The sequence below is a fragment of the Taurulus bubalis genome, assembly GCF_910589615.1.
Source record: "Taurulus bubalis genome assembly, chromosome: 5".
NCBI classification, from domain to species: domain Eukaryota; kingdom Metazoa; phylum Chordata; class Actinopteri; order Perciformes; family Cottidae; genus Taurulus; species Taurulus bubalis.
In genome coordinates this window covers 27795537-27823144 of record NC_136593.1, presented here as the reverse complement: position 1 = coordinate 27823144, position 27608 = coordinate 27795537, and the positions used below count along the sequence as shown (strand labels likewise).

General features: G+C 45.5%; 3 protein-coding genes across 3 annotated transcripts in view; all 3 read right to left on the bottom strand.

Moving 5' to 3' along the window:
• The window catches only part of cita (citron rho-interacting serine/threonine kinase a), a gene marked incomplete at its 5' end in the record, with an annotated part of 41650 nt that extends 39430 nt beyond the window's left edge, over window positions 1–2220 (bottom strand). Inside the window, 4 exons of the mRNA XM_079217715.1 lie at window positions 412–513; window positions 1044–1219; window positions 1855–1990; window positions 2119–2220. Coding sequence (XP_079073841.1) covers window positions 412–513; window positions 1044–1219; window positions 1855–1990; window positions 2119–2220 — 516 coding nt within the window. The remainder of the gene's footprint in view (window positions 1–411; window positions 514–1043; window positions 1220–1854; window positions 1991–2118) is intronic.
• Window positions 2221–4325: 2105 nt separating this feature from the next.
• crybb3 (crystallin, beta B3) lies at window positions 4326–5484 on the bottom strand (the record flags this gene model as incomplete). Its single annotated transcript, XM_079217815.1, has 5 exons — window positions 4326–4620; window positions 4718–4860; window positions 4938–5070; window positions 5188–5303; window positions 5410–5484. The coding sequence occupies 5 exons, from the start codon at window positions 5482–5484 to the stop codon at window positions 4326–4328; spliced, it is 762 nt and encodes a 253-aa protein (XP_079073941.1).
• A 1556-nt stretch (window positions 5485–7040) lies between these two features.
• tnks1bp1 (tankyrase 1 binding protein 1) lies at window positions 7041–27608 on the bottom strand. Its single transcript, XM_079217953.1, has 10 exons — window positions 27477–27608; window positions 22787–23773; window positions 18773–21431; window positions 11002–11108; window positions 10387–10471; window positions 10146–10290; window positions 9894–10030; window positions 9089–9291; window positions 8896–8996; window positions 7041–7361 (listed from the first exon to the last, which is right to left on the bottom strand). The coding sequence occupies exons 2-9, from the start codon at window positions 23761–23763 to the stop codon at window positions 8921–8923; spliced, it is 4389 nt and encodes a 1462-aa protein (XP_079074079.1). The 5' UTR covers window positions 23764–23773; window positions 27477–27608; the 3' UTR covers window positions 7041–7361; window positions 8896–8920.

Below are 27608 nucleotides of genomic sequence, written 5' to 3'. Positions count from 1 at the left end.
AGATTAACGCAACAACTCAATCTAAATGGTGACATTAAGAACAAGCGCCATCATAATACGCTACTTTCTGTGAATGGAGACCACACGTACAAAATAAGATCATAGATATTAATTGAGTTGCACCCCCGTCTGGTTCAGTTTAGTGCAGAGAGTTCGTTCAGAAAAGACACAACTCTTGAGATAAAACATGGTTGAACGAGGGACCACAGCTTCGGCAGTCCGTATAACTTCAGTACCTTCAGACCTACACGACAACATAAAGGCCCGTTATGAGCCGGGGCATTAAAATGTATAATACACCAAGTACTGCATAGCGTGTGCCATTTGCTTGGCATGTTTATTACCTAATTACTCCCCTTTGGCCTGTGGCAGTTTGCAAAGGACCCTTAAAACATTATTCGGCAGCCTCACCAGGTAGACATGCTCTTTATCCTGGAAGGCGTAGAGAAGCTGGGGGATCCAAGGACTGCTGTTCAGAGCCAAGATCCTGCGCTCCTCCTCGTGAAAACACACCTGAGAAGAATCACAAAGGCCTTCAGCGTAAATATAGTAAACAAATACAACAGCAGTGCTGCACAAATTGTTAATGCGAGAAGTGCATCAATCACATGAACGCCTTCAGGCCTCCATTAAATTAAATGTAAGATGAGTGGCAGGAGACCTTGAATGCACGCCCTTCTTTCCAAGCTTTAATTCATGCAGCAAATGTTTTAAGTGGGCCGTCATTTAGTTGCATTGCTCACTTCAGACCCCTCTCTGTCACCACTCATGTAATATTGAGACTCAGATCTATTCTACTCTTCACATACAGAGAGCACAGCTGTGAGATATTCTGTTATGTGGTTCTCAACTCTACAGCGGCCTCTAGTGGCCTTTTTTCAGACTGCCATTCTGAAAACGAGGCCCAGAAGAGAACTCGTTTACTTTATCATTTTCAACGGCATCTGTATGTACGGCCTATTATCTGGTAAAGCCAAATGATTCATGTTCAAAAAACAAAAACACTTTCTACATTTTACCACTCTTTTACAGCAGTTACTTACATGTTCTTGAGTGCGTAGAGCGGTCTTATCCATGACTTTGAGCGCACACACGTCCCCGGTGGCTTTCTCCCGGACGACTTGGACTTCGCCGAAGCGACCGCGACCCACAACGGCACGCAGCTCGAAGTCCTGAGCGCTCGGCTGCATGGCCCGCAGCTCTGAGACCACTTCAGAAACTGACACACGCACACACACACACACACACACACACACACACACACACACACACACACACACACACACACACACACACACACACACACACACACACACACACACACACACACACACACACACACACACACACAGATGTGTTACCCATCGTTTCTGAGAAATGAAGTGTAACAACTTTTAGCATGTAATCAGAATCAGAATCAGCTTTAATGGCCATGTGTGTTTACACACATACATGGAAGTTGACTCCGGTTTCACTTAACTTAACTCTTTGTACTTATACATAATATACAGTAAACAGGATAAATATATATATATATAAAAGACATTAAAGACAACAGTAGTAGTAAGTGTGGATTGTCGTGATCTCTTTTTAGGATGTCACTTTATACTGTGACTAGAAACACAATGATATGATCAACAACTTTAACTTTTCTGTAGAGACAACTGTAAATATTCATGCTCCCTTTTTATTGTACTTTGTATGTGTAAACATACTTGGCAATAAATGGTCCTGGTTCTGATTCTGAACCACAACAACAGCTAAAAAGCAAGTGATGCAATGCAGACTGCATCAACGTATGCAATTGGAAAACAAAACAATAAATCCTACACATTATGTAAAATGTATGCTTACACTTATTGACAAAGTTTGCCACATGGTGTATCTTCATGAGCTCTGGGGAGATGCACTCTTCGTACAGGAGCAGGAGCGCCTCCAGAAACTCCTCCCGACCCACAGCACAGCCGCCCTGCTGCAGGCTGACCCGGCCCTGGGGTCAACACAACAACACAAACACACAAACAGGAAACGGAAGTCAGCTACTGACAGTCAGGGAGACCGGTTTCATAACACAGTGCAAAGCGTTGGGTGCACAGTTAACGACGTCCATAGCTTCACCTGGAACACCTGGTTGAGTCGCGAGCTGCGGCTGGTGATGGGGTCAGCAGAGGACTGCAGCGTCTGCAGGCCGCCCCGACTCACATATTTGAACTTCATCATGGCGTTGCAACAACGGACGACCTGAAGCGAACGACACGGAAGAACCGATTATTGATGTCAGAGTTCATACACATTCTGACCAATGGATTTCCATGACTTTTCCATGATTTCACAAAATGTTTTAGTTTTGGTCATGGCCAAACCATGACTTTAAACCAAATCTCCAGGATCAAACAATTAGTGAAATCTGGGTGTAAACGTGAAAAAGTGAGTAAATGTAGTATTTAAACTAACAATGAGAATACAAAGCATACAGTAAACCTTAAATGACACAAATGAATGAGACAATAGTTTGATTAAAAGAATAAACATTTATATAGATGCCTGTATGTATGCCTGCTTATATTTTGAGTCTTTCTTTTAAAAGCATATTCATTATTTCAAACTCAGCGTAAATGAACGACATGAACACATGAATATAACACATTTACATGACTTTTACTACACTTTTGGGATTTTATTTTGGAAATGACCATTTTAAAATCCCATGACCGTATGAACCCTGTGAGATGTTTATTTGGAGGGCACATTTTAAACAACAAGGCGATTCAAAGTGACGTCACATAAAAGCATTAAAAACATGGACACATTATGCAAACGAAATAAAAAACAATTAGGAAAACTGGTTAAAGATTAACAACAGTACGTAAAACATTTAAAAAGCTTTAAAAATGTAATAAAAGTTGCAGTACAAGGCACGCCCGTAGAACCAGGCGATAGGAAGCAAGGACACGCCGAGGTAACGATGGCTTCCTTCGTTACCGAGCACGAGCGTTGACGGTTGGTTACGTCTACGGAGACTGAACGGGACACACGGTTACTCACCGGACCGCCATGCAGGTGATATGATGTAGTTTTAATGTACCGACGTGTCGGAGGAGCGCACCGTTTCCCTCAACGTTATTTCCGGTCTACTTTTTTAAATTTTTGCGCGTTTGCCGCCCACCTCTCGAGCCTGCTGAAGGAAGGCGGCGTGTGATTGGACCGCTGAGATCTCCTGGGCGGGTCCTGCTGCTGCTCTCAACCAATGGCTGACGTTTCCTGGGCTTGTCGCTGTTTCAACCTCCAACATGACAAAAGAAAGACTCATGAAGAAGAAGGATGTTTTGTTGTTGTGTGTAATGTACATGAACGGAATATTAATCAACACGATAGACATTAGAATTGGAGAGTAATAATGAAGTTGTTTTGGTAGCTAATTTCGTATTTTTCTATTCTATTTTTTTTAATATATATTGTGCATTTTTGCCGATCTGAAATGCCATGTCTAATTGGTTTTATATGGTTATATTTGTTGGGACACATACCCCACATTTTAAAGCGGTAACCAGTTATTTATAATGTAAAAAAAATAGCCCTTTTGCTTATATACAGGGTTATTTCCAGGCCTGGAAAAGTCCTTGGAAAAAATAAAATCCCAAAAGTTTTGGAAAAGTCATGGAAATTTGTTATATTCATGTGTTCATGTCGTTCATTTACGCTGAGTTTGAAATAATTAATATGCTTTTAAAAGAAAGACGCTTAAAATATAAGCAGGCATACATACAGGCATCTATATAAATGTTTTTTCTTTTAATCAAACTATTGTCTCATTCATTTGTGTCATTTAAGGTTTACTGTATGCTTTGTATTCTCATTGTTAGTTTAAATACTACATTTACTCACTTTTTACTGTTTACACAGAGATTTCACGAAATGTTTGTCCATGGAAATTTGGCTTAAAGTCATGGAAAAGTCATGAAATCCATTGGTCAGACCTGCATGCATCACATACCTGCTGCTTTCACACCATATTAATTTAAATGATCCCTTTTTAAAGCTCAATGAAATGTAACAGATTGTGTGAGCGATAACACAATCATATGTCATATATCACGTACAATTTCACAAGACTCTAAATTAAAATACTTTTCCAGTGTTCATTTATGCAGAATAAATAACGTGCAATGATTTTCAGATAACCAAAACCGGGGCCAAAACCTTTATTTTCAACAGAATGACATGTTTCATTGTGGTCAGTTACAGTTTTTCAAAGCGTCAGGGTCAAATATTCTAGACTAACAGGACTGGGCATGACCAGCTGCCTTCAGCTGCTGGTGTTAAAGTTAGGGTTGAGTTTGGGATTTGGGGTTGGGAGCAGGGTTAGGATTGGGAGTGGGATTGGGAGCGGGGTTAGGAGTTGGGTTGGGAGCAGGAGCGGGAGCGGGATTGGGATTGGGATTGGGAGGTGTAGGTGCAGGAGCAATATAGCACCCTCTCTTGTGCCACTGCATGTCCCGCACACGTCGGACGGACTGGATCTGAGGTGCAGTCGCTCCCCAATCGTTCCAGTGCTTGAAGTCTCCGTGCTCAAACACATACTGGCGCCCTCTGTAGCCTGGGTACATGTATCCCACCCACCTTCAGAGGGGAGAGGAAGAGCAGTGTGTTACATATCCTTAAAAATAAAGACAATGACGTTCATTATTAATAATGTTTAGCACTAGTTGCAGCTTACGTTCCATTGATGACCTTGGCACTGGCCACACGGTCCTGGAAGCCATGAGCCCACAGACTGGGGACGTCGTCGTCAACTATCTCCATCTTTCTGCTTTCAAAGCCCACGTTCTCAAACAGGTGCAGCTTATGGTCCGCGCCGTCCTGGAGAGAGGAAAAGCAGTAGGTTGGAGCATGTTTTATCAGGATGTTGCATCTCACATCACCCTGATGGCACTGACCACTTTCAGAGGCCGGAATGAGCTCAGGCTGTAGCTGCTCAGGCAGTTGGTCCAGGTGCTCCAGCGAGGATACTCTCCTTTCTCCAGCACAAACTGCTCTCCTGCAAAACCTGGACGCTCGAACCCCACCCATCTGAAGGGATGGAACAAATGCATGAACGTATAAATGCACACAGTAACCCTAAACAAGGGCAACAGCTAGACAACAGGATGCATTTGAAACTCGATGAAGCCAAACTGGATCACTCACGGTCCCGACTCCACGATGACCGAGCCAATTCTATGCGTCTTCTCCATCACGTCTTTACATTCAGCGGACAACTCCACCTTCTTCCCGCGAAAGTTCTCAAACTCAAAAACTGCCAACTGCAAGACGGATGGAGAGTTAGATGCATGGGGTTGTGTCTTTTTTAAACACAGATACTCATGTGTGTCACCAGCATGGTGGTTGTTGTTGTTTTTGTTTAGGTACCTTGTATGTGGCTCCGGCCCCTCCTTGGCCCTTCTCTGCAGGCAGCTGGTCTGGGTTCCCTTGCTGGTCTGTCATGTTTGCTTCTACAGAGCACAGCAATTGCATTGTTTAATGCAATAAGTACTGACATCAGATCCATTTGTACTTTCAGGTTACAGATGGTCAGGTTAAAGAGGAACATAGTGTTTACTGCATTAAAACACACTTTAATACAGTTTAAAACATGGACACAGGTACCATGCATCACATCTAAATCTATGAAATCCAATCCAAGACATTTCAACACTTGTCCGTTGCATATGTAAGAACACAAATGAATAACGCACACACAAAATGCAACTTAAGAAGTGTGCATTTGGGTGCAGATAGAAGAGGAGAACGGCCTGTCGGATGATCCTCAGTGTTTACCTGGATGGCTCGTGCTTCAATGCACCATGTACAAGCCCCGCTCTCGTCTTTCCTCTTTCTTTCCTCTCTCTTCTGCCCGTCTCGGTGCGAGGGTGTGCGTGAGTGTGGAGGCCTGGCGAGCGGTCGTTGGAGGCCGGCGGGGGTATTTATGGTTTATTTCTGGCCACAGCAGCAAAAAGCCTGTTGATGCAGCAAGTCTGTCGCACCCATTGTGTCCATCACACTGCTTCTCAATAGGCTTGCCCCTCTGGCCCTGGCACACTGGCACACGCTGCCCGGCTCTGCCCATGCTGCCGTCCGGACTATGATCCTACAGTGGGCACACGCACTGACGGCCAGCCAAGAGAATGAACAGAGATCAGCCTCACTCAGCAGTATTGGCCCCACCCAGATAACTTGCACTCCAGTTTCCTGTCGTCTATTTGTTTCTTTACCGTTCTCTTTATCCAGCGTTCACCAAGTTGCATCCATTCAGGTTGCTTGCGATACATGAGTGAGACTGTGTCGTACATATTTCCAAGCTGTGTCTTAAAACTGAGCAGCGGACATGTGCTGCAGGCGTGCCATCAAAAACACACACACTCGATTGTATTTCATAGAAAAGTTTTAATAAAATTCCCTCAATTTCCTCGTATCATACAGCATGTTGATCTTAAATGATTACAGCAACATTAAAAAAGGCACAGACAACATCAAGAGCAGATTTCTGGGTTAAAGATTTCACAAAACACACTTCCTCAACATTCCCCTCAAAGCTCGTTGTTGATTTTTCTAATCAGCGATTGGGCATTTTCATAAAAACGAGGAAGTGCATCTTCACGTTTGGCGGACCTGGAAAGAGAAGACCGACATTCATGTGCAACACGTGGAAACGCTCCCGTGACCATGTGACTACAGGTGATTATTCTATTGCTTAGCTGGACTGTATGGACAGTCATTTCTTATATATGTCTTTTAAAGTGCATACAAGTTTAGACAATCTGCGAATATAAAGATGCAAAGAGCATTTTGTACAATTTAAACTAAAATACACACAAGGTGCAATCCATTATTTATAGTCAGTATTTTATGTACATATGTGTGAAGGCAGATATCCTGCTGAAGTCAGCACATGATGGACCAACACATTCAAACAATAAGACAAGCCATGGCTTTGCTCTAAATGACGATGAGCAGATACAACATGGACGGCATTAACACATCATAGACTTTGTATTAACACATCATAGACTTGCATTAACACATCATAGACTTGCATTAACACATCATAGTCTTGGCACAAAGCCGTGGCACCACATTTCATGGAGAAGGCAGAGAGGTTCTTGATGGCCTCTCTTTATATCCTCCTGCATATCTCAGTGAAAGTCAAATGAAGGCACTCAAAGATGAAGATGGAGCCGTCTTGGCGAGGCGTCTGTCAGCAGCAGCTGGGATGGATGGATGGATGGATGGATGGATGGATGGATGGATGGATGGATGGATGGATGGATGGATGGATGGATGGATGGATGGATGGGAGCTGAACAGCGATGGCACAGCGTCTCCTTCAGGGAACCAGAGGAAGAAAAGTTTTCAAATCACAGACTACAGGAGGCATCGACTTTACGGAATATCTTTCATCGCATGCCATTGGTTGGATGGGTTTATCTGTACGTACTCTCCACTCCTACGAGTGCATTCATTTTCAGCAAAGTTGGCCCTCAAATCCCTAATCCGTGGAGGTGAGAGCTAAATACTGCTGTCGGTCCCACTGAGCATGTGTTCGCCCACCGGGCCATTTACATCATGACAGGAAAAAGCTTCCCAGAAATATGTCCCACTTCCTGTTTTGGTCTCTGCTGTCAGTATTTTATACAGACACATGACAGCACTGCTATTCAGCCGTCTGGCATTATGACTCACACGCATATTAGTCCTTTTGAATAATGCCTAGAGTATTTCAGGGTATAATCCAAATGACAAAAATTGTCAAAATGTTCTTGCTCGACGCTCTTCTGATCCTTCTAAGTCCAACACACACTACCATTCAAAAGTTTGGGGTCACTTAGAAATGTCCTTATTTTTCAGAGAAAAGCACTGTTTTTTTCAATGAAGATAACATTAAATTAATCAGAAATACACTATACAGTGTTAATGTGGTAAATTAATATTCTAGGAGGAAATGTCTGGTTTTTAATGAAATATCTACATAGGTGTATAGAGGCCATTTCCAGCAGCTATCACTCTGTGTTCTAATGGTACATTGTGTTTGCTCATTGCATAGAAGACTAATGGAGGATTAGTAAACCCTCGTGCAATTATGTTAGCACAACTTAAAACAGTTATGCTGGTGAGAGAAGCTATAAAACTGGCCTTCCTTTGAGCTAGTTGAGTATCTGGAGCATCACATTGAGGGTTCATTATACTCTCAAAATGGCCAGAAAAAGAGAACGTTCATGTGAAACTCTCCATTCTGTTCTTGTTCTTAGAAATGAAGGCTATTCCATGCAGGAATTTGCTAAAAAACTGAAAATGTGTCTGGGTGACCCCAAACTTTTGAACGGTAGTGTAACTCAACATAGTACAAGCAGTGTTTGGGTTATGAACGCTCGAATGTGCTTGTTATTAATATCAGTATCAGAATGATGTTGCTGAAAAAGGAAAGTCACCAAAAAGATGCTTTTCATTCATACACAGTGTGCCCACTGGATCAGATATGTAGGAGAAGATACAACAATGTGTGTTTGACAAACATGGAATTTTGGTAAAATTAGAAAACAGGTTTAGGTGTTTCAAAAATGAGTATATAATGTAAAGAAGACTCCCCAAATAATAATAGGTAGGTTGGCCCAAGTCTATGGCAAGGAAAGAGCAGAACCCTCTTTTCTTTTAAATAAACTTTCTTTTTCAATCAGAATCAGCTTTAAAGGCCATGTGTGTTTACACATACATGGAATTTGACTCCGGTTTGTACTCATACACAATATACAATAAACAAGATAAATATAAAAAAGACATTAAAGACAACAGTAGTCAAAATAGTGCAGATGGAGGTGTCTGATTAAAATGAATGTGTTACGCTGTAGAACCAGTTATCACCTCGTCCACGCCGCTCTGCCTCCGGCTAAGTCTCACTGTCGTACTGACCGAGGCGCTTCCTGGACTTCAGCTCTTTCATCCAGGCGGGAGAGGAGACGGCCCTGACAGAGGAACGATTGCAGCACATGCCAAATTAGAAATCATTGTTTTTCAATATATATTTGGAAGCGTGCTGCCGTGCTCTTCCTCTCACCCTCCTCCGTCCTTGCCGGATAACGGGGGCAACACTCGCGCCGCCCCGGCGAGGTGAGCGGCGGAGCGAGGGGAGCGGGGCAGCTGTGAGGAAGACGAGGAGGAGGCTTCCTCTTTCTGACTCCTCCTCTCTTGCCTTCTCTTCTCTTCTTCTGCTTTGTCTCCTCCCGTTCCCACGCCACTGGTTTTCCTTTTTATTTGAGCCTTGGGGAGAAAAGTTAAGGACACTTTACTCAAATGCCACCCACCGTGAAATAATTAATATGATCTAATAATTAATATATATATATATCATGTTATATACAGGGTTCATACACATCTTGACCAATGACTTTTCCATGACTTTTCCATGACTTTAAACCAAATGTCCATGACAAACATTTAGTGAAATCTGGGTGTAAACAGTAAAAAGTGAGTAAATGTAGTATTTAAACTAACAATGAGAATACAAAGCATACAGTAAACCTTAAATGACTCAAATGAATGAGACAATAGTTTGGTTAAAAGAATAAACATTTATATAGATGCCTGTATGTATGCCTACTTATATTTTGAGCGTCTTTCTTTTAAAAGCATATTAATTATTTCAAACTCAGCGTAAATGAACGACATGAACACATGAATATAACACATTTACATGACTTTTACTAAACTTTGGGGATTTTATTTTTTTCAAGGACTTTTCCAGGCCTGGACATAACCATCTTCCAGGTTTTCCATGACCGTAAGGACCCTGCTCATGTTATATATGATGAAAACTGTGAAACATGCGTATACTTAAGCTCTCCTTCACTCCTCAAACTCACTATTAAGGCTGCAGGGTTCAAGCCGGGGAACATGGGGATTCTCTGGGAGGTGGGAGGAGGAGCGCAGACTATCTTCGGTTTGGGCTGCTCCTCCTCTGAGTCGGTATCTCTTTGCTTAGAAGAAGCCTCCATTCCATCTAAAAACATGGACATAAAGGTCAGAACATGCAGTAAACCCAGACTGCTTCTAGCCTGGATGTGTGTGGCTGATCCATCTCTGGTTTGTGACGTCACTACGGATGCAGCAGTGACCTGTGGAGTCACAGATCCTCCAGTCGGAGCTTTCCACCAGAGCCAAACCTCCGCGCAGCGAGCGAGGCGGACGCGCTCGGTTTCTCCTCTTCCCCAGATCCGCCTTGGATCTCTGTGCGCTGGTGTCGAGGAGTTTAGTGGAGCTCTGTGTACAGACAGAGGTTTGCAAATGAACAAGCAAATGACATGTAAATGTTTGTGGTGTCGTGTTTGTGTCACCATTCAGGAAAGAATCACCGACCTCGGGGAACGGAGCGTACTCCGGCTCGCTGGGAGAAGCGGCGGCATCAACGTCCGCAGCAGCCTGGTCGGCGACGAGCTTTGGGCTGAAGAGAAACGAGGATATTTAAAATCATGAATGAAACTACAACTAAAAGGGCAAGTTCAGGCGTTCCTGTGTCGCGCTCTTTCAGCCACCAGGGGGCAGCGCTCTGTGCTGATATCACATCATCACATTGTAGTGAGCAGCTACACTTGGTTGGGCTGTCACAGGGTAAATATTCATATTTAAGAAACAGAAATTGCAGAATATTTAAGTTTTGTCATCGCAAAAGTTATTATCGGTTACAATACAGGCTGTGCTGATCAGACTGGAGCTCATTTTAGACCTCCAAACTCAAACTTCCCCTAAAGGTGACTTACTTCAAGACTTCAATGTCAGATCGTTACACAATAGAGCTTCAGGTGTGCTCAGTTTGAATGAAATAAACTCAAAAGAGCCACACCTTTCAACACAGGACACAAGGAAAGACACCTCAACCTGTCCAGTCCTGTCTGTCTCCCATCAGGGGAGAGGAAGGACTCGTCATAGTCACAGTGTGTGTGTGTGTGTGTGTGTGTGTGTGTTGTGTCCTACCTGTCCATTTCAGATGTCTGTTCACGAGCCCCATTGTGCGTGTCTGGCTCATTGTCTATCAAAGCATCAGTGTCCTCTCCATTTATGCCATAACTGTGAACCAGCGCCTGAGACAGAAAGACATGCAATTCAATTGGGAAATCAACCAGAAAACAAACAGATCATCATCAGAACCAGAGAAAGTGATGCATTTGTATTAAACTCAACTGCAGATACCAGTATACTCTCTCTCTCTCTCTCGTTCTGTAAATTTGCACAATAGAACTTCACATTGCGGCGCTGAGGCGGAGAGAGAAACCGGACTGTGTGTTGAGCCAAGATCAGTAAGTACAGAGAGGACGAGCGAGGGAGGACCAGCCAGGCGAGCATCTTTTAATGAGCCGGTCACAGAGGCTGGGCTGTCCTCAATAAACACCCGAGCACTGACACACACACCTACACACTCATGCTGTCACGGCCACATGCTGCTGGAATGCATGGGTACACACACACACACACACACACACACACACACACACGGCCCAAACAAAAGCAACAACTGTGCACTTCCTCGCACACATTCCTTGAAGCTCACTTCACATTTGGTCAAAGGGGCTCATCCCACCTGACGGTGTCACCTGGAGACAAAACAACACCGCCGTCAACACCGCCGATGACGTCACACACACACACACACACACACACACACACACACACACATCTCCTCCTGCAGGGCCTGTTATCTGGCAACATCACAAGAGGCCTCTCAGGGTTTTCCTATGAGCACAGACTGTTTAGATGCAGAGGCAAACAAAGTCGACAGCGGTGCAATCCACCGTGCGTTCATCTGGAGTCTGTCCCACCTTTACGACAGAAGTTGGAAGTTGCTGACAGAAAACGTTCCTTTCATTTCATTCCAGAAAGCTTCTCGTGTTCGTTCCTCATGTCGTGATTGTTTCCTCTTTGGCGGCGGTACGAGTACAGACTGCAACAAGCGTGCATCTCAGAGGACACCTGGTGAATTAAACTCCATTATTTCCTCTCCTTTTCGCTCAGCATACATCAGCTGTGAGGGGATTATTGAGCTCTTAAGCAGCAAAACGCCTCGTGGTGTTCCTGCAGCTCGTGTGAAGAGCTGATCACAGCTGTGTGTGCTGCTACCTGGGGTTGTCACAAGTGGTGAGCGCTGGTGCAGCGTTAAGAGTGATGGAAACCCAACACAGGCACTGTGCTCCTTATTGGACGAGTGTTGTGCAATGATCCACACAGCAGCAGCCTCTCGGTGAGCCGTGAGGAACAGACGTGTTAAAAACTCTAAAGTGCGATGGACCTGCGTCAGTGAGCTCTGCAAGTCAAGACAGAGTGGGCGTTATTATAGTTTACCTACACAACAGTTTTGTCGAGGCTGATGGAATGTGGTGTAGTGGAGAAGATAACATCCACAGACAACACACTCACACACTCACACACTCACACACTGCATATGTCTCAAAAAGCAACTCCTGTATTGCAGATGGCATTGAAGGCTTTTTCATCATTAAGTTTAAATATAATACCTGTGCTTCATCTTGACACCTATTGACAGAACAATATAATCATAAGAAAAATAATACAATATAAATAAACGTGTAGTGGGGTTTAGTGCTCTTACTTCCAAAAAAAATGATTATATTATTGTTAAAATATAATGAGTTTGATGGAAGTAAAACGTCATTATAATCCAATGCAATGGTTAATCTATTACATCAAACGTATTGGGCTTTAATGTAACGCTATATAGAGGTGAAAATGCAACATTTCAGCTTTAACAGAGCTGTAAAACAGCAGCAGGACTGAACCTCCTCAGCTTGAAGTGGAGGGTGACACACGGTGATAACCCTCGTCTCCACGTGTCTCAGTGGGACGGTCCTCTGCTTTATCTCTCCGGCGGAAAGGGAATGCACGTCCACTGATAGGACGCTTCTGCAGATACCGTCCTTCCTGTCCCACTGCTCTGCGCATGGTTATCTGCTAACGCGGGGCGGGGAATGATTAGACTATTTGGAGAGAGACATGGAGCTTTGGTGCAAAATGTTCAAATCTAAATGTGCAATATCCCCACATAACTTTCTTCCACCTCTCAAAATGTGCAATATTCCCTTGTCCCTCTTTTCACAATCCAGGAACAGCCCTCATGACTAGCCTACTTATTACTGTTATTTAACAAGTTTTAAAACTGTATCTAACACCTTTCTTGTACATATACCACCGTATGTATAGTGTTTTTATGTTTTATAGTTGTTCTCTTTCTTATTATAGTGTGTTTTTATTTCCTAAACTGTTGACTCAGAGCCTGCACAGAGTTCCAATGTGTCTGGACTGTTGGTCTGGGCCAGTGGTTCTCAAACTTTTTCTGTCACGCCCCACTTTGGAGGAAGAACAATTTTCGCGCCCCACCGCCCCAACAAAATTGTAACAAAATGGCCCAACTTTGTGTGACTCCTCCATCCGTGCTTTTTCAAATAATAGAATAACGAAAATTTAAATCCCGTTCAAGTAAACCCTCCCCATAGTTTGCATGTTGAAGTGTCCTTGAGCAAGACACAGCAACACACTGCTCCTTAATTACTAGGGATGGGTCAAATGCAGAGAATAACTTAACACTGTGGGATTAATAAAGGATTATAAAAATAAAAAAAAACGTTGTCTCCCGCCCGCGCCCCACCTGTAATACCTCCGGGCCCCACTGGAGGGTCGCGCCCCACAGTTTGAGAACCACTGGTCTGTGCACAAATGGCAAATAAAAAAACCTTGAACCTTGATCTATATCTTGGCTGATTGGATAAGCCCTAAAAGCTGCTAAGTCCGTTTGTCATTGCACCTTTAAAGGCCATTCCTGTTAACATTTGTCAATGTAATTATCTCGCCGTGACCCGGATGTGACGAGAACAGAACATTTCAGAGGTCAGCTCTTACGGAGCCGGGTTCAGCGGCTCTCCTCTGCCGGCTCCTGGCGGAGAAGCGGCGCAGGGATCTCCCGCTACGCCGGGCGAAGCTCCGCAGCGGCGACACGGCTCTCTGAAACCTTCCTCCTCCATCTCCATCTTCCTCTTCCTCCTCTCGGCCCTCCTCTTCCTCCGCGTCGCCCCACACCAGCTTCAGAGCGCCTTGCCAGGAGCGCCGCACGCTGCCCGCCCAGCCCGCCACCTGCAGCTGGGCGGCCGACAGCTTCCCTCCAAAGTACTGCATGGCGGACGACGCTCACGCGGAGGCCGCTGGTCCCGGCACCAGGTGCACCATGGGAAACGGGTCGCCAGAGGAACCGGCGTTCAGACGGGTGAGTCAGAAAGCTCTGTGGTCTACCGCTCAGCCGTCATTTTCAATAAGCAGAAGGCACAAAAAGAGCACAGATTGTATTTGGTGAAAAGGTTTCGGACGTCATAGAGAACCAGATGTAGTCCATCTTCCACTAGAGCGTGCTCCGTCCTCCATCTCCATATTTTTATGGTTTAGGTCACACGAACTTCCTGGAAACGTCGACTACTTGCTGTCAGTGGAGAAGGAAGTAGTCTGACTCGCCATGTGTTTGCACTGTGACGACACTCTTCCACATCTATGATGGATGTGACATCCTGAACGGCACGACTTTCCCCATCGTCACATAATGATCCATTGAAAAATACAAAAATATATTTCCCTTGGCAGTAGCAAAAAAAAGAAGGAGCAATGAGGCTGTTAGTCCTGCACACAGCGGCTTGAAAGACACCTCCTCTCTCTCTTGATGAGGCTTCTCCTGCCACAGCCTGTTGGCTTCTACGTCCCAGCTCACATCACAACTCCATTTTCCAGTCAGAAAAAGAAAAAAAAAGGGAAAGCAGCGTGGGAAATATGTGGCACTGCAAGCACCCAGAGCCAGGTAGAGAGAGGTACACTTCACAGAACGTCAAAACAAAGCGAGGACTGTGCTCGGATTGGGAAAAATCCAGAGGGACTGAAGGTGCGGCCGGCTGGGCCTCGGCGCTCTCTGCACCGCCCTCCTCTGCTCCCTCCCCCCCACAGGTAAGTGATGCAGGTAACTCAATGAGTCAGGGCTTTGTGAGAGGAGTAGCAGAAAACAGGAAGACTTTTGGAAAGCTGAGAGGCAGTTGGAGCGCTAGATGAGTGAGAGACCAGACAGCCGACGTGAACTTTCTTGTCCTGGGTTTAGCCCATCCTCCTTTGTTTGTGTGTGTGTGTGTGTGTGTGTAAGGGGGTGGAGAGACTGAGTAGACAGACAGAGACAGAGGAAGAGGAAGAGGGGCACCATGTATGGTCATTCTGACCCGCTGCCCTGCTGACCAGATCCAAATGAGGACATGGTAACCACAACGCTGTCTGTCTGTCTGTCTGTCTGTCTGTCTGTCTGTCTGTCTGTCTGTCTGTCGTACAGTAACCTGCATGAGGGTGCACGGTTGGCTGCACAGCTTGTGTTTGCTCAGTAAACACTTTCCTAATTCTGTCCCGTCAAAATAAAAGCCCTTCTGCTGTGGAGGTTTTCTTGCTGCACAATACAAAAATATAAAATTCAACTTTACTGTTTCGTGTTATTTTATACTCCTGAAATGTGCTCTGCACGAGATAAACTTGTTGGTATCTGTGCTGCGGAAACAGGAAGGGCTATTTCTAAGAGCAGCAGCGCCCCCCAGTGGGGAAAACAGGGCTGCACCCTCAGCTTCAACGCCAACCAGCAGCTGAGTGACGACATGGGCACAGTGCCTCCTCACAGCAGCTCACTGCTTCTGTGAGCTGCTTTGTTTGCTGAAGCACACAAAGCAAACACACACACACACACACACACACACACACACACACACACACACACACACACACACACACGGGCTCCACAGTACAGTGTTTTCATGAAGTCTGCAAAAATGTTGCATGTCCCAACAGGTGGTGAACTGATTTGTCTTGACTGGCGTGGCCGGCATCAGCTGTTTATTTACTCTACACTTACTGGAGCGCTACGATAAAGGCGCCGCCGCCGCCGCCGCCGCCGCCGCCACGCCTTGATCCGTTCACCTTCAACCGCTTGCTGCCTCGTCTTTTTCAGATTTTTAAATGTTCCATTTCCTTTTGCACGAGGTCACGTTTGCTCGTCTTGTCACATAATGTGCTTGATCTTTTGTTGTTGGTGGGCTGTGAGGCTGGAGTCTTCACTTTGGTGTGTAATGATTTGACTCATAATGAGGCTAATGCAGCTACATTAGCTACCTGTCACACTCTCACTACTTTTTTCTGGCAGTCCAGCGATGCTGTGCATTTGTCCACCCAGCATTAGCCCGGACACGGTTTGATGACTGCAGCCGTACAACATCTGCAATCTCTGAATGTGAATCAACTGAAGCAGAAACAATCATCTTTGAAGCGGCATTATGACGTTATCATTAGCATGTACCGTACAATAAGCACAGCAGCGCTAACAAAAGAGTGTGTACTGGACTGATTTATCAGAGAAAAGTGCTCAGATTCTTCCACACATCTTTACAGACTTAAAATTAGCAACCTGCAATTGGACACAAGCTACAAATGAATACCTGAATTATGAGTTTTACTCGTCAGAAGTATAAAGTTTACTCCTGTCATGAAAACAGCGTCATTGTTGTTGTTCGCCATCTGTTGGCAAGTTATATAAATAGGAGTGGGAAGTATTGAAGAGACCCCTTATCATAGTCGGCCTATACGTAGCATTTTAAGTATTGCAATATCTTTACAGATTTTTATGAAGTATGCGTTATTGAAAATTGAGAGTTAAAGTATTAATTGACATTTATTGGAGCGCTGGGACGCAGATCTTGTTGCTCTTTGTTTCCAGAGCCAGGCTAGCGGTCCCTAATCTTTATGCTAATTTAAGATGAACTAAACTAAGCTAAACTAAGCTAAGCTAAGCGAGGCGGCTGCTGGCTCCAGCTTCATATTTATCAGACAGGCCTGAGTGTGGTGTCAAATTATTAATCTAACTATCAGCAAGACAGAGAATAAGCATATTTCTAAAATGTCTAAATATACTTAAACGCAAAACAAATAAAAGTACTTGCTTTACCTTGATCTAATATACATATCTCTACATCATCACTGTCACTACATTTAGCCCAAAATCTTGATCTAATCTATAGATGGACGCGTTGGATCATTACTAATAGTCTACATACTCTGATTACTAATTCATATTAAAGTGGATAGATATAATATAGTGGTGGGAGAGGCTTGTGTTGCTGTATTACACCAAACATAAATATACATATAAATATATATATGGAACTCTCTGACTGGCTTTACACCACCAACACTTGTGTTGGGTAACATTTCTATCTGCAGAGACTCACCCAGAGCTGCTGGAAATACGCCATCCAAGAGGTGAAGTAATCCATCCCTCCTTCACGTGCTCCACAATATAGATATTGTCTTATTTGTAAAATGCCTTTGACTTTGAAAATAAGATGCACAAATAAAAGCAAAAGGAAAACAGCTGACTGATTATTGTGAGAGACAAGATGCAGAGGAAGTCGTGACCTCACTTCCTGTTAGGTTTCTTTCCGTGTTAACCACACATCTGCTGCCGTGCACCAGCAGACATGAGGTTCATGTCAGGGACTTGAGAGCACGCATTGAGAATCATACAGGCGTTGCTTTGTCTCGTGTCCTGTTTTATTGTGAAGTCCTCGTCTTGTGTGTCCTGCACTTCCTGTCCCTGTGACTGTCTGTCTGTCGTCTGCCTTGTCCCTGATTGTGTATTCCCTTCACCTGTCCCGCCCTCATTGTTTCCACCTGTGCCTCGTTACCTTCCCCAGGTATTTAAACCCTGTTTGTCTCCTCTCCCCTTGTCGGATCTGTTCATTCCAGTCTGTTTCCCTGTTAGATGTCCTGTCAGTCAAAGTAAATGTCTTGATCCCTGTTTCCTGTTCGCTCCCCTCCCTGTTTTGAAGCCTGACCTGAGTTTTGTTTGAACAATAAATTGACTTTGAACAGTTTGTTGGCACCTTGAATCACCTGACAGATTTAGAAACGTGTTTTTTTATCGCGCCATAAATCAACTCTTATCTTTTTCCGAGACTATTGGTATTTTGCATTTTTCAGACCATGCTTGTTCATTACTCAAAGACACACACACACACACACACACGCACACGCACGTTCCTGAGCTGTGACAGAAACCGGGTGAAGCAAGTATGACGAGGTGTCTTTTCTCCAGGAACGGCCAGGTGCAGGTGTGGTGTGTGACATGAATCAGAAGGAAAATCAACACATTTACATGTACACTCCTTACTCTGTACTCGACCTCGCCCTCTCCGAGACATTACAAAAAGTAGAGACACAGTCCCACCTATCTCTGCCTGTGTGGAAGTGGTTCCACTCTACAGCTCATGACCTTGATATGAATACCAGACCCTATCGTCCTTGATCTCTAACGAATCCACAACTCCTTGCCTGTAAAGAAAAAGAAGAAGAGTCTGAGGACCAATGAGATCGCAGGATCCCAGAACGCCCAGAAAAAGCAAAAGGAAACTTCTGGTCTCGCTTCACTTTTTGGAAACACTTCTACAGGTCATGAAATGGTTTATTAGACTCCCACAGACCCGTACGGTGACAGATGTTGAAGGGTTCTTATGAATGTTTTAGTAAAACGTTATAATCGCTTAGTCATTTTAAAGAGTTTACGGAATTATTCAAACTTAACGATTTTCGGGAGACAGAGAAAAGAGCGTTTATGAGGTTATTTAAACACGGCGTTCCTGACCCTGGAAAACTAAACCAAGTTGAACTTTGTATTTACCTCCTGCTCGTCTTCTTTTTCCACTTCCTCCTCGTTTGTCTCCTCTGCTTCCTCCCTCCTTGTCTCCTCTTCCTCTTCCTCCTCCGCCGCCATGGAGATGAGCTGTTCCTCCTCCTCCTCTTCGTCTTCCTCCTCCTCTGGACTTTCCCGGGCTGACGTCGGCTCTGGGCTGACTGGTCTTTCCACCGGCGCTCTCTTTTCCAGAGGGCTGACCTCCAGTGGCGTCTGCACTTCCTCCTCCTCCTCCTCTTCCTCTCCTCTCGTCTCCACTCGGGCCGTAGAGCCCCATCTCTTGGGTTTCACCGAGAAGTCGTCGAAGTCCACGGCGGGCCGAGCCGGTCTGACGGAGAAGTCGTCGTAAACGACTCTCTTCTCCTCCAGCTCTCGCTTTCTGTCCAACTCCTGTCGTATCCTTCTCTCCACCTCTTCCACTCTTTCTTTCTCGGCCTGCCTCTTCCTTTTCTCTTCCCTCATTCTCTCCATCTCTTCTTCTTTCTCTTGCTGCTCTTTCAGCCTGCTTTGCCTCCTCCTTTCCTCTTCCCTCCTTTCCTCTTCCCTTCTTTCCTCTTCCCTTCTTTCCTCCTCTCTCAGTCCCTCACTCTCTATTTGCCTCATTCTCTCCATCTTTTCTTCTTTCTCCTGCTGTTCTTTCAGGCTCCTTTGCCTCCTCCTTTCCTCTTCCCTTCTTTCCTCCTCTCTCTGTCTCTCACTCTCTATTTGCCTCATTCTCTCCATCTCTTCTTTCTCTTGTCGTTCTTTCAGCCTCCTTTCCTCTTCCCTTCTTTCCTCCTCTCTCAGTCCCTCACTCTCTATTTGCCTCATTCTCTCCATCTCTTTTTCTTGTCGTTCTTTCAGCCTCCTTTCCTCTTCACTTCTTTCCTCCTTTCTCAGTCTCTCACTCTCTATTTGCCTCATTCTCTCCATCTCTTTTTCTTGTCGTTCTTTCAGCCTCCTTTCCTCTTCCCTTCTTTCCTCCTCTCTCAGTCTCTCACTCTCTATTCCCCTCATTCTCTCCATCTCTTCTTCTTTCTCTTGCTGTTCTCTCAGCCTCCTCTCCCTCTCTCTTTCTCTTTCCGTCGCCTCTCTTCTTTCTTCCTCCCTCTCCTCTTGTCTGAGTCTCTCCTCTTTCTGCCTCGCCCTCTCCCTGTCCTCCTCCGTCTTTCTCTGCCACATCAACTCCAACTCTTTCTCTTTTTCCTTCTCTTTTTCCTCTTCTCTTAACCTCTCTGTTTCTCTCACCCACTCATTTTCCCACTCCTCCTCTCTTTGCTTCTTTTTGTTAATATCCTTCTGTCTCAGTTTCCCCTCCATCCTGTAATCCTCATGGTTGCCACTCTCCTCCTCCTCCTCTCTCAGCCTCTGTCTTTCTTTTTCCTCCCTCGTTCTCTCCTCTTTCTGTCTGTCCTCCTCTTTCTGTCTCTGCCACATCAAGTCTCCTCCCTTCTCTTCTTCCCCTCTCAGTCTCTCCATCTTGTCCACCCACTCTTTTTCCCACTCCTCCTCTCTTTGTTTCTCCTCATTCATTTCCCCATCTCTCAGCATCTGTTTGTCTCTTTCCTCCCTCAGTCTCTCCTCTTTCCTCTCCTCCTCCTTCAATCTCTCTTTTTCCCTCTCCTCCTGATCTTGTTTAAGTCTCTCCTCTTTCTGCTTTGCCCTCTCTCTTTCCTCCTCTCTTTGTCTCTGCATCCGTCTCTCCATCTCTTCTTCTATCAGCCTCTCCCGTTTCCTCTCCTCTTCTTTCAGCCGCTCTCTCTCTCTTTCCTCCTCTCTTTGCCTCTGCATCTGTCTTTCCCTCTCCATCTCTTCTTCTATCAGCCTCTCCCGTTTCCTCTCTTCTTCTTTCAGTCTCTCCTCTTTCCTCTCCTCCTCCCTCAGTCTCTCCTCTTTCCTCTCCTCCTGATCTTGTTTAAGTCTCTCCTCTTTCTGCTTTGCCCTCTCTCGTTCCTCCTCTCTTTGCCTCTGCATCCGTCTCTCCATCTCCTCTTCTATCAGCCTCTCCCGTTTCCTCTCCTCTTCTTTCAGCCTCTCTCTCTCCCTTTCCTCCTCCTCCGTCTGCCTTTCCCTTTCTTTCTCCCTTTCCTCTCCTTCTTTTCTTTTCCGCTCCTCCTCCATCTTGATTGGTGCCCGTTCGTGCTCCTCTGCTCTCCGTCTTCTTTCAAATTCATAATGTTTCAGTCGTTCCTCTTCCTCTTCCTGCTCCTCCTCGTCGGCGGCCTTCTTCTGAAGACCTCCTGCTCTCCTGTAGACCGGCACCGCAACGGGGATCTCCTCCTCGGCTTCCTCCTCTTCCTCCTCTTCTTCGCTGGAATCAGTGGCCGAGCCCAGGATGAGGGGCGGCCCGCCGTCGTCTCTCTCCACCACGCCGAAGCGAACGGAGCGCCGCTTGACGTTGTCCCTCCTCGGGGCGTCTCCCTCCGGGGCGTCTCCCTCCGGGGCGTCTCCCTCCGGGGCGTCTCCCTCCGGTGAGCCGCGATGGCGTCGTTGGACGTCTCCCTCTGTTGATTCTCTTGAGCTTTCCGATGACTCCACTTCATCTTCTTTGGCCGTCTCCGCGGGTCGTTCGGCAGGGGACGCCTGTGAAGAGCGGCCCACCAACGTCCGCGCTTCAGGAGGCTCAACAGGTGGATTTGGGGGAGTTTTCTCTGCTGCTGGCTCAAAGCTGTGGAAGACAGAAGTTCAAGGTTTAATGATTCTGCTTCAAAGGAATTGTGCACAGATCGATGGCAGAGCTCAAAGCTGTCTTTTCATCCGAGCACATTCTACGTATTGTTTTGCTCTCTTGACACTGTGCTCAATACAAAGATTAAGTTAGCATAGCTTAGCATAAAGCCTGGAAACTGGGGAAACAGCGAGTCTGGCTCTGTCCAAAGTTAAATAAATCTGCCCACCTGCACCTCTAAACCTCAGTCAGTAACATGGTATATCATTTAGTTTGTTTAATCTATGCAAAGAATGTTACGTAGAAATGAGTTGTGGTTTCTATGGCACCTGTTTCCAGTCTTTATGCTAAGCTAAGCTAAGAAATATTTCACTTGCTGCTAGTTTTATCTAGCGTAAAATTCAGATTATTTCGCTTTATTTTCCAGGTTTTGAGAAATGAATCTCTAAGATTTAAGCCTTTAAGTCACAAAAAAGTGGTGGATTTCATTTGTGGTGCTCAGAGTACTGAACGTTTACATTTCGAAAACCACTGTTGACAGTTTTCATGGGAACTATTTAATACACCACAATTTGGGATTAAAGCGTTCCAGCTAATGAGAGTTAAATCTCCCTTCAAACCAGCGAGGACACGCTGCCGGTCCTGTTCAATGTTGCGACACAAAATAAATTCTATTGTGCGGTCATTGTAATAGCTGCAAAGAAATACCTCAAAACCTGAGTGACGAGATAATGGAGGGTAACTGAGAACCTGCAGCACTGCACATGCTCTGTATACCGAGCTCGCATTGTAGGTTGGGCGTCTAATCTTAACATTCACATTTTGAGGTGGCCTGGTTTACGCTCTTATCTCGACATTGCGAGCTGCGTTACTCATTCACCACACTGCTGCTGGTGTCCACACAAAGTGCAGTGATATGGACACAGGAAGAGAAGACAGTGCTGGTGACACAAACAGGTCACTCTTCTCTCCAGGATCTTTTGGAAAGAACTGGAAGAAACTATGGAAGAGATGAGGAAAGCCCTGCTCTCTACGAGGAACCTGAACACAACACGATCCACCCTGCAGAGCAGCAGGAATCCTACATGCACTAACAAACCACGTCGACAGAAATAAATTCCTGAGCAGAAACATAAAGTACAAAAAGAAGCGAGATTAAAAGTCTCAAGTGTGGACATGAAAAGACTTGAGATGCATCAGATCACAAACAGATTCATCTGAAATGAAGAGTACAACCTTGGTCAAGAGCCAACCATAACATGTGCCGTTCACCTTGAAATGAACGGGATTGCACTCGCGAGATAACGTTCTGTTTACTGGAGTCTTAAACTGTAAATGAAAGGAGGCTCACTCACCTCTTGGAGCGGTTTCGGAGTGCCGCCCGCGGCTGCTTCTCGGCCTTCGGACCCTCCGGGGTGATTTCCGTGGCCCAGGTTTTGATTCTCTCCTTCACGCCCTTTACAACCCCGGTGCCGTTTATAATCTCCGGCTCGTCTCTCCTGGTCATGGGCTCCGGCCTCGATGACGAGTCAAACAGGAGACTGATCCTGCGCTTGATGCTGCCTCCTCCTCCGCCGTGGTCCTCCTTCAGCGCACCTTCGTCGCTCTCTGCGGTCGGCGGCTCTGGATCGGAAGACTCTGGCTCCTTCGCGTCCTCGATGCCGCTGGTTGTAGAGACGGTCGCGGTCGGCTGCGGCGGCGGCAGAGACAGGCCGGCTGACTCGAACCTCGAGGTCAGCTCCGTGGACAGACGCTTCCTGCTGCTGCCCCATCGCCTCGCCGGGTTGTCTGCAGAAGCAACGTCGCTTCCTGGTTCTGTGAGACGTCGGACGACCGAAGTCTGAGTCTCGTCTTCTTTCTTTTCTCCGTCTATCTGCGCTGAGTTCACAACATCGGCGGACGCTTTGTGGTTTGCTCGGATGACATCATCTCTCTGAATTGGCTCGGACTCGGGTGTCTCCTTGGGCGGCGCGGTCCGCGTGACTGGATCAGATTTTCCGACACCAGAATCCAGAGTGGCCTCTCCGTGTGGACTTGCTTTGCTTTCCCTGGTTGCTTTTGGCAGATCTTTGGTGAGCACGCTGGCAGGGCTGGGTTTGGAAGCTGAGGCGGTGGTTTGAGGGGGTTTCTGAGCCGGGGCGCTCGTGGCCTCGGGTTTTTTGGCCGTCGTCTTCGAGGTGACGCCACCGGCCGTCTTCGGGGCGTTGATGGAGCGGATGCCGGTGGTCTTCTGCAGGGAGAAGGGCTTGGGAGTGAGCCGGGGTTTGGGGGCCAGGCCTGGCTTGGGGTTGGAGGTGCCACCAGTCTGGGACACCTCAATCGAGCTCTCCATAACTGAGTCGCTGGAAGAGGGGAGAGAGGAAGTGTTTACATGCAGCGAAACCACACATTCACATTGAAATGTTTTTGTCTCTTTCAGACACAGCCATGTTTTACAAAGAAGACTGAATGAGTCTGGTGTCATTCGCTCTACGGGGACCAAGAGAAACGTATCGACCAACCAGCGAGGACACGCTGCCGGTCCTGTTCAATGTGCAACACAAACTAAATTCTATTGTACTGTCATTGTAATAGCGGCAAAAAAATACCTCAAAACCTGAGTGACGAGATAATGGAGGGTAACTGAGAACCTGCAGCACTGCACATGCTCTTTATACCGAGCTCGTATTGTAGGTTGGGCGTCTAATCTTAATATTCACATTTTGAGGTGGCCTGGTTTACGCTCTTATCTCGACATAAATCTGACCACGATCTCGATATTGCGAGCTGCGTTACTCATTCACCACACTGCTGCTGGTGTCCACACAAAGTGCAGTGATATGGACACAGGAAGAGAAGACAGTGCTGGTGACACAAACAGGTCACTCTTCTCTCCAGGACCTTTTGGAAAGAACTGGGAGAAACTATGGAAGAGACGAGGAAAGCCCTGCTCTCTACGAGGAACCTGAACACAACACGATCCACCCTGCAGAGCAGCAGGAATCCTACATGCACTAACAAACCACAGCGACAGAAATAAATTCCTGAGCAGAAACAGAAAGTACAGCAAGAAGCGAGATTAAAAGTCTCAAGTGTGGACATGAAAAACCTTGAGATCTGTTGCATCAGAAAAAAACTGATCAGAAAAAAACTCATCTGAAATGAAAAGTATAACCCTGGCCAATAGCCGACCATAACAAGTGCCATTCATCTTGAAATAAACGTGATTGCACTCGCAAGATAAAGTTTTTATTTGACTTATGGCTTAAAATGTCACCAAACACAAACCAGCACAGAAGCAAAGAGAAACTTATAAATCACCAGAAACTATGAAAAGTCTTCCTGCTGGGATCGATTCATGTTTCCTCCTCAGATGAGTTCTCAAATAACAAAAACAAAACAGTTTCCGATCAAAGTCAAACATTCCAGCAGTCAGTTTCTTCCTCATGCCAAAGACCTGATCTGTCACACTGATAATTGTCGCGTCGCAAGTGACCTTTGTCCTGATAGAGTCCAGAACTTAAAGTGGATCTAGATGGACAGAGACCCTGTGTTGTCCAACCGCCACACAATAGATCATAAGTCAATACTTGACCTTTTCAAGGTCGCATCTCCCAATAGTCTTTGTCATAAAAGGATAAAAAGGCCTTCTTCATGCCTTTAAAGTGCAACAAGAAAGTCAACAGCTTGTCATGTGATTCAGTGACACTGCTCTGATCTCTTCAACACTAGTTGGTAATGTCTGACACAAACACTTGTTCAAAGGAACGATTGTAAAGTAGATTCATAGGCTGTACATTTCAGATTCAGGGTTCATACACATCCTGACCAGTGGATTTCATGACTTTTCCATGACTTTAAACCAAATATCCGTGACCAAACATTTAGTGAAATCTGGGTGTAAACAGTAAAAAGTGAGTAAATGTAGTATTTAAACTAACAATGAGAACACAAAGCATACAGTAAACCTTAAATGACACAAATGAATGAGACAATAGTTTGATAATAATATAAGAATTAACATTTATATACCGTAAAAGTCGGGTTACAAGCCGCTACTACGTTCGGCGGGTGTCCCCCGCTAGTTCCCCGCTGTAGCCAGCTAGCGCTGCTGCTAGTTCCCCGCTAACTTCCGCTAGCTCTCCGCTAGCTCTCGCTAGTTCCCCGACAACCACCAAAGTTAGCGGGACCAACCACGGCTCGACGCCCGACTCGGGCAGAGGGGACACGGGCAGTAGCAGCAGCAGCGGGGAGCTAGCAGCAGCAGCGGGGAGCTAGCAGCAGCAGCGGGGAGCTAGCAGCAGCGCTAGCTTGCTACAGCGGGAACAACCACTTAAGGTAGTAGCGGCTTGTAACACGACTTTTACGGTATATGCCTGTATGTATGCCTGCTTATATTTTGAGCGTCTTTCTTTTAAAAGCATATTCATTATTTCAAACTTAGCGTAAATGAACGTCATGAACACATGAATATAACACATTTACATGACCTCTAAAACTTTTGGGACTTTTCCAAACCTGGAAATAACCATTTTAAAATTGCATGACTGTTCCAGGTTTTCCATGACCATAAGAACCCTGCAGATTGTCATTTTTCTTTTTTAGACCACATGAGAATCAAAGCAGGCGCCGCGGTGCCAGAGCCTGACGAAGGCCGGATGAGTCACCATCACACACATGGATCCCACCAGATCTCCAGTTGAACTGAAACCAGCGACACACGGAAACACGCTCCTGTGAACATGTGGGTCACGTGAGCGAAACACAGCCGTGAGAAAAAAGATAACAGTCATGTTCCCAATTGAGTTTCACCAAATTCCAAAGGCATTGCATGTCATCTGGTCTGACCTGTACTACTTTTACACAAACCGGTACCTCCACGCCCCGCAGAGTCACTCTTATCGATCTGCATCTGGTTGGGATCGGGTGTATTGATTCAAGACACAGTCCGCCTGGGACCTGGGGAATGTGTGCATGTTTTATGTTCCCTAATGATCTTTTTTTAAACAATGTTTTCACTGATCAGCACCTCTGGCTGTGCATGACAGTGTGCGAAGGAATCTTTTAAGCTGTTTGGTTTCTGCTTTCCTGAATTCCTAGGAAGCAAACACTGTCTGGCAAATAAAGCTGCAGCTGATCGATGGTTTCTGTTGCTTATCCCGGCCACATGTTTGTGTTTCTTTATCTCTGTCGGCCCTGTGAGGCTCATGTTTCACCGGGTCCCTTTCGTTTTGCTTTTTATTTACTTCTTTTGAGCGACGCTGAGAGAGAGAGGACACCATGTGGATGTAATAACGCCTTTTACAGGGTTCATACACATCCTGACCAGTGGATTTCATGACTTTTCCATGACTTTAAACCAAATCTCCATGAGCAAACATGTTGTGAAATCTGGGTGTAAACAGTAAAAAGTGAGTAAATGTAGTATTTAAACTAACAATGAGAATACAAAGCATACAGTAAACCTTAAATGACACAAATGAATGAGACAATAGTTTGATTAAAAGAATAAACATTTATATAGATGCCTGTATGTATGCCTGCTTAAAAGCATATTAATTATTTCAAACTCAGAGGAAATGAACGTCATGAACACATGAATATAACACATTTACATGACTTTCAAGGACTGTTCCAGGCCTGGGAATAACCATTTTAAAATGGCATGACTGTTCCAGGTTTTCCATGACCGTAAGAACCCTGCATCTGGTCCTTATATAAGACACCATATCTATGTAATAACGCTTTATAGCACACATGGAACACGGTGCAGTGTGTGTGGGCTGTTAATAAGTTATTAATAAACGCGTCATCAATGAACTCGCAGTCGTTGAACCAGCAGTGCATCCTCTGATACTGGACAAAGGAAACGGAGAGAGAGAGATTTATAAAAACACTTTTTTCTTTGATGAAGTCCTGGCTGTCAGTCTGGCGGAGAGGTCAACGTGAGAATGTGACGTCACCCAAATGAGTGCGTTACAAATCCAGGAAAACGATGGTGCACCTGCTGTTAACGCAACTAAGTGAACTTTTCCACCGGTTGATCTATTTTAACAGTGTATTTACCTTTTGTCTTCACGCAGTCATACAGGTGGCGGGAATGAAGCGAGGGAAGAAGGAAGCGAGGAAGAAGGAAGCGAGGAAGAAGTCACAGAAGAAGTGGCGCTCCTCGGCTTTACTCGCTCGTCTCGCCCGCTG

What these genes read in the sequence shown, in the direction of transcription:
- tnks1bp1 (XM_079217953.1), bottom strand. Translation starts at nt 23,763, where the DNA reads ATGGAGAGCTCGATTGAGGTGTCCCAGACTGGTGGCACCTCCAACCCC. An exon ending in AAAAAGAAGACGAGCAGGAG is followed by an intron (nt 11,109 to 18,772) that starts GTAAATACAAAG and finishes TTTCTGTCTCAG; the next exon opens with GCGCTGGTTCACAGTTATGG. An exon ending in AGTACGCTCCGTTCCCCGAG is followed by an intron (nt 10,291 to 10,386) that starts GTCGGTGATTCT and finishes GTCTGTACACAG; the next exon opens with AGCTCCACTAAACTCCTCGA.